Source organism: Alosa pseudoharengus, unplaced genomic scaffold (genome assembly GCF_046254945.1).
Source record: "Alosa pseudoharengus isolate Yale_2024_CS ecotype anadromous, Long Island Sound unplaced genomic scaffold, YU_APseudo_1.1 YU_APseudo_1.1_scf_2, whole genome shotgun sequence".
NCBI lineage: Eukaryota > Metazoa > Chordata > Actinopteri > Clupeiformes > Clupeidae > Alosa > Alosa pseudoharengus.
The window spans coordinates 28200254-28206646 of NW_027468663.1; the positions used below are offsets into that span (position 1 = coordinate 28200254).

Sequence of the window (6393 nt, forward strand, 5' to 3'; positions counted from 1 at the left end):
AACTGGTAATCCTGTAATAACTCTAGTTCTAGTTTACCTGGGGTACCCAGTGATTGATGGAATGCATCGTCCCCTCTCGGCCCTTTCAATCCTGGTGGTCCAGGAGGACCTGGTGGCCCCGGCTGCCCTTCACCTCCAGGTCTCCCTAAGAGAGATCAGACAGTGAGGATCACAGTTCAATATTCAATATGGTCAGTTCAGGTGGTTTTAAATACTCCAGAGACCTGCATTACCATATACATGGTGAAGCCCTAATATACAAAATGTGTTATTCACCCCTTGTCATCACTTTTCAACACACTGTGTAAACCTTTAGCATAATTGTTCAAGTTGCAGGTTTTCATTGGTGATCAGAATCAAAATTCTCAAAACTACTAGTTATAGTACTATCACACATAGGGCTGTAACGATATGCAATTTGAAACCTAAATCGCAATACTCATATCCACGAACCTGTGTCGCGGTGTGAAAAGGCAGAACCGCGACACACCCTTCCTAGTGTTTCACACAGCGCTTTGCAGCTTACAGTATAAGCCACTGCAACACACATCTCCCGCTTTACTTACCGGTAGCCTACGTTGTCCAAAAATACATAAATAAATAATAATTTCGTACCACTCATTACTTTCATTGTAGACTATGCTTGCAACTTTACCAAATAGTATAGAAGCAAACCCCCTCTCCCGCACTCTCTCGCTCTCAATGGACAGTCCAAATAAAGCATTCACAATCGTGAAAGCATGGACGCATACTGTAAAGACTAACTAACGACTAGACGACTAGGTAATTACTATTAAAATTATGCTCTGCTTAGCATCATTAGCATGCTACACATATTTGTTTGAAACTCTTGCATTCAAGTTGACTGAGCATCCCAATACCAATGTTTCCCAAAAGTGCCTGTCCCAAGGAGAACAAGTATTACCTTGAAACTTAAACACACATGGGGAAACTGAACAGTCCAATCAGTAGACTATGATAAGCTAGCCAACTATGCTACTTTGTTTACAATATTTCCAGGCTTCAACCACAGCTGAATTAAAGAGGTAGAGTTGTAATAGAAATAGTAGGCCAAGGCTATAGGCTAATCTGCATAAAGTGTACTGTCATGAACAAATTTAGACAAATTTAGTATTCTCTCTTTTTATATCAGGATACATTTACAGATAGGATATATATCAGGATACATTTTATATCAGGATATATATATATACAGATATGTTATATTATATATTATATTATAATCCTCTGGTGTTCCAAGGTAGGCTATTGCACCCCCCCCCCCAAAGAAAAAAAAATCGTGATGCAAATCGAATCGTGTGGTTGGTGTATCGTTACAGCCCTAATCACACATGATCTAGTCACTCGTGCATATCATAGAGATATTAATTCATTACTTGAGTTATTTGCCAAATGTGAAAAACTGTAACACAGCCCCAACACACATAGTCCAAAGTGATTTAACAAGAGAGCAGGGCTAACGCTAGCTGATTGGCATCCAGTCAATATCTGAGCAACACAGAGCATAGGTGTTTTTTTGACATTATGAGTATGAATACTCACCGGTAACTCCTGGAGGTCCTTGTAGTCCTGGAGGACCAACTGGACTTCTTGCAACGTCATCACAAAGCTGATCACATATATCGCCTAAGTGACAGCCATGAATGAACACTTCATCAATCTTCTTAAAAAGTCTTGAGCAACCTTTACTCAAGACAAGAAACAGTGAAAGAGAAACAGACCGGAGCAGACAGAAAGAGAGACCGCCAGACATACAGACAGGCAGAAAGAGAAATAGATTCTTACCCCTAGGTCCAGGAGGCCCACGAAAACCAGGGGGGCCCTGTGGTCCTTCATCCCCCTCCGGTCCTCGGTCTCCTGCTGGGCCAGGTATGCCTGGACCAGGGGGTCCTGCTAGGCCTGGAGGTCCTTTTGGACCAGGCAAACCTGGGTATCCCTTGTCACCTATACACCCAGTATAACCGTCACCCTGCACAGGCAGGGTCAAGTAACAAGAGGAAATTAAAAGGGTCACTTATGTTAACCAAACCTCATCAGACTTATTCTATACATAGTGTATACATAGAGTACACTTCAGTTCTTCAGTTCATCATCATCATATACATACCATGCAATACAGAGGAAGCTACAACTGAATCTATTCAAACTACTACTTCTCTTAAGGCTCTGAGGACAGCCGTCACAGTTTGAACTTTTTATTGAAAGCTTCAGAATATAAACAAAAATACACAAACACACAAACATTGACCATCATCACAATAAAAACAAAAGCAAAAAGTGTATACACTCAGTATACTCACTGGGAGCCCCGCATCTCCAACAGGTCCGTGGGTTCCATCAGGGCCAGGCGGACCTTGAGCTCCATTAATACCAGGTGTTCCCGGAATCCCCTGCTCACCCTTCAAGCCTGTAGATCAGGAAAAGGAAACAGTGCTTGTTTCTTAACTAGATGTAACGCAGAGTGGTACAAAATATGACCGCCGCCCAGTCCTGCACATTCTCTCCGCAAAAATAAATCACGCTTCTCAATTTGTCTCCATCTCCTACTCTATCCCCTACTTTTGTGTATGTAAATGAGTGTGTGCATACTTTGTGTCTGTGTTTATCTCTGTGTGTTTGTGTGTGTCCGTGTGCCTGCTTGCCTGCATGTGTGTGTGTGCGTGCGTGGGTGTGTGTGCGTGCGTGTGTGCGTGCCTGTGTGTGTGAGTGTGTGCATGCCATCTACAGGCCGATTGGTGTACAGTCACTAAATGTATTAATTTACTGCATGCCCCCCCCCCCAATGGAATTCCACAAAACTGCATTCAGAGGGTGTCATAATGATCCTACACTTCAAATTTTGTGCCGTTTCGAACATATCAGCCAAAAATACCTGTGAATACCTCGTTTTTGCTTTTTCATATTTAACTAGGTGGCGCTATACCTCAAATGAGCAGATATGGGATGGGTTGACGTGGCCCCTTGAGACCAACATGCGGAAAAAAATTGGTCATCCTAGGCCCTACGGTTCTCGAGTTATTCACAGAAAACTGTGTCCGGCCGTACTGTGTCCGATTGGCAATGGATCAAAACGAAAAACAATGGTTCCGTGTCATCCTTGTGGTGCTACATGCCCACCAAGTTTCGTGCAGCCCTTTCGTGTTGTTTCTTTCAGTGTCCCGGGAATCGATAATGGAAATTCACTGAGGGGAAAAAAACAAAAAATCCGGAAGAAGAAAAAACTCTGACTAAACCTATATGGCCGTCGCTTCGCTAGCCGGCGGTCATAACTAAGGAGGGAAGTTCTATGTATCTGGATATTGATAGTTTATCTTATTATATGCAGATGATGCATCCAAACCATGTCCAAGGCATATAAAAAATCTGTACATTTTTACCTTTTGTACCTATATAGGATTCTCCCTTCTGGCCTTTGGCACCGTGGTAACCAGTTACCCCTGGGATTCCCTACATGACAAAAAAGTTGCTTTCAAGTCACACATCTCATAAAACATAAACTGATATCAATCTTATCATTGCAATACTAACTGAGGTAATGTTAGCAATGGGGGTTACATAAGGAGCAGGTAAAGACAAGCTGATATAAAACTCTTACATTAAGGCCTACAGGTCCAGGGTTTCCATTGAAGCCAGGGTCCCCCCTCGCTCCAACTGGGCCCACTGAACCTTGGTAACCAGGAGAGCCTGGTGGTCCTCTAGGTCCTGTGGGCCCCTGATGACCAGAGGCCGAATCGAACAAACACTCTCCAGGATAGCCTGAGAACCAGTTGGACACATACAATATTTCAGCAACAGTTAATGTAAGCCCGAAACAATTCATGGTGAACTGAGGACATGCTGTGCACTAGCCAAACTCTCCCATGATACTGCAGGATCTCTGTGACCTTAGCTTCTACTGGACCTCCAGTATTTCTCTCTATAGTTAGAGAGATAGCCGCACACAGGCCAGAGCACATGTCTCCAGCACAGTCTCCTGCCAACATACCTTTCAGCCCTATCGCACCAATTTGTCCAGGTTCACCTCGATCACCCTTTTCCCCACGTGCACCCGGAAAACCAGGATCACAGTAGCCTATGGTGCATGAAATATACATGTGGCAATGAGGCATTATGCATTTCATAATGTCTTAAACACTGGCATCAATGCAGTGATAAAGAGGGTCAGTATGCAAAACTCACCGAGGCATCCTTGGGAATGGTTGTGCAGGTAGTCAGAGGGATGAAGATCCACCATGAGAGACAGATATATACCAAGATAGAGAGACAGAGAAAGAGAGGAAGAGATAGACAGAATACAACACCGTCAGATTACAAATCTACCATCCTTCTATTGGTTAGATGTAATAATTACCTTATGACTTTTTCCTTTAATCCAACAATGTGCATGGGATTGAAAAAAAAAAGTTCTGATCTTCATACCTGCACCCACACCTGCGGGTCCTCGATTCCCTTTAGGACCAGGGGGCCCTGGCAACCCGGGGTCTCCAGTAGCGCCCCCACCATTGTAAAACTGCCCTGGTTCGCCCTTAAAGCCTTTGGGACCTGGAGGGCCTTTAAGCCCTGGTCTGCCATCTGAGCCTGTGAGAATGGTGGTACAGTAGTAGGGTTTACTATGTCAATTCTCTCAAAAAATAGTTTATAAGCTATCTCTTACAACCTAATTTTCATCCCAGAATAGTGCACTTTTCTGACAAACTACTGTGTTCCATCCCTAACAGTTGCTTGAGGCGTAAAGGTGATTGTGCTTTTTCTCCATATTTGATCACCTCTCCATATTTGATCATTTGTTTTTGCTGGCTGTCTAGGTGTGTGGAGGTATGTTTTATATTTTTATACAACACGGGTATACAGATTTTGTTTTTCTCTTTTTAGCCTGACTCTGCCTGTCTACGTACTTTCGCTCATTTACAGTTCCCTACAGTACTCCGTCTGGAATAACTCTCGTTCACTTTGTTTACTTCGGCAACTTGTCTCCGAACCAACCAGTGAACAGAGGGCGTTCCTGAGAGCGATTACGTTTAAGTTGCAAGCCTATTGTTATCGTTGTCCCTCGTGGTTAACATACTGTACGTCATTACCAAACGTTATTGATTTAACTCCAATGATTTCAAACTTCAGACAAGCGTCCACCAACCAGGAAATAAACGTTTGCCAATGGATCTAGGCCAGACTCTCTGCGAAGTCAGAGAGTCTGGTATCCAGGCTATTTCTAAAGCACTTTGATCATGAGTTTGCATCAGAGGTGTAAAAGTTTGGCTTCAGAAAGTAAAAGTCCTACCATGCATTTGTTCTACCTCTGCACTTAACACAGGTGATTTCACTAACTAGCACTACGTATCTATCTGGCTGAGGAGTTGTACCAATTACACTCAGCAGATTTAGTGAGTGGTCGGAGCGAATATGTGACAGGTCTCTTACTTTCTGAAGCCGGACTTTTACAACTCCAGTTTGAATCACAAAACTTCTAGAAAAGTAGCCAAAAAATTATTTCCCTACACAAATGTTAGACAAATCAGAAGCACTGCTAAATCTTGTCTCTGCGTGTGGTGTGTGATTCTGAGAAGAATGACAGGAATGACAGACACAACACTGTGTGTGGAGTTAATAAAAGGTCTACAGTAGTTTACACCTCTGGAGATCTGGATGCTCAGAAGGACTCACTTGGGAGTGTATAGCCACGGGGACCTGGCTGCCCTGGGGCCCCCATAACGCCCATATCGCCTGGCAACCCTGGGTCTCCTGAATACCCACTATCTCCCTCAGGACCTGGAACTGATGGAGGGGAGTATGGTGCATTACTAGCATTTACTGTAAACCAATGGTGTTCTTTTTTAATAACTCCATACTCTTAAAACAAATGTGTTGAAAATAACACAACGTGTGTTGTTTTAACACATCTCTATGTCTAGATAGGTTTCTATGTCCTGATAGGGGCAACACAGTTTGTGTTGTTTCTAACACATTTCTTTTGAAGAGTACAGGTAGAGTGATTATATCATGCATTGGAAAACTCAAATTTGACTCTCACCAGATAACCTATCTACCAAAAGTGGTGCTCCTTTGGGGCCAGGCTCTCCTTGTTCTCCCTACATTAAGGGATAACTTTTTTTCAGCAGAGAGACCAACCTGCATTATTGTGCACTATGTCACTTGGTGTGTCCCACTGTGATTAGGCTCATGTAATGTTACCTTAGCACCGGAGAGTCCGTTTATTCCTGGAAGCCCAGGATCTCCATAGGTGCCCTGATAGTAAAGACAGATGTGAAAGTGATGCCCTTCTTATGTACATATCTCTAACATTTACTGACATGCCTATGTCTAATCTATATTATATTGCTAAACTGCACCTGGCTGTAATGACTACAGTGTTGG

The 6393-nt window shown here is 43.2% G+C and overlaps 1 protein-coding gene across 1 annotated transcript; it reads right to left on the reverse strand.

Annotated features, from left to right (window-relative positions):
* Nucleotides 1-85: 85 nt before the first annotated feature.
* On the reverse strand, nucleotides 86-5728 carry LOC143133442 (uncharacterized). Its single transcript, XM_076293204.1, has 7 exons — nucleotides 5683-5728; nucleotides 4441-4599; nucleotides 3622-3777; nucleotides 2322-2434; nucleotides 1807-1990; nucleotides 1564-1610; nucleotides 86-145 (listed from the first exon to the last, which is right to left on the reverse strand). The coding sequence occupies exons 1-7, from the start codon at nucleotides 5726-5728 to the stop codon at nucleotides 86-88; spliced, it is 765 nt and encodes a 254-aa protein (XP_076149319.1).
* Nucleotides 5729-6393: the final 665 nt, after the last annotated feature.

What these genes read in the sequence shown, in the direction of transcription:
- LOC143133442 (XM_076293204.1), bottom strand. Translation starts at nt 5,728, where the DNA reads ATGGGGGCCCCAGGGCAGCCAGGTCCCCGTGGCTATACACTCCCAA. An exon ending in AAACCCTGGACCTGTAGGCC is followed by an intron (nt 2,435 to 3,621) that starts TTAATGTAAGAG and finishes CCTTTTCCTGAT; the next exon opens with CTACAGGCTTGAAGGGTGAG. An exon ending in AGGACCTCCAGGAGTTACCG is followed by an intron (nt 146 to 1,563) that starts GTGAGTATTCAT and finishes GATCTCTCTTAG; the next exon opens with GGAGACCTGGAGGTGAAGGG.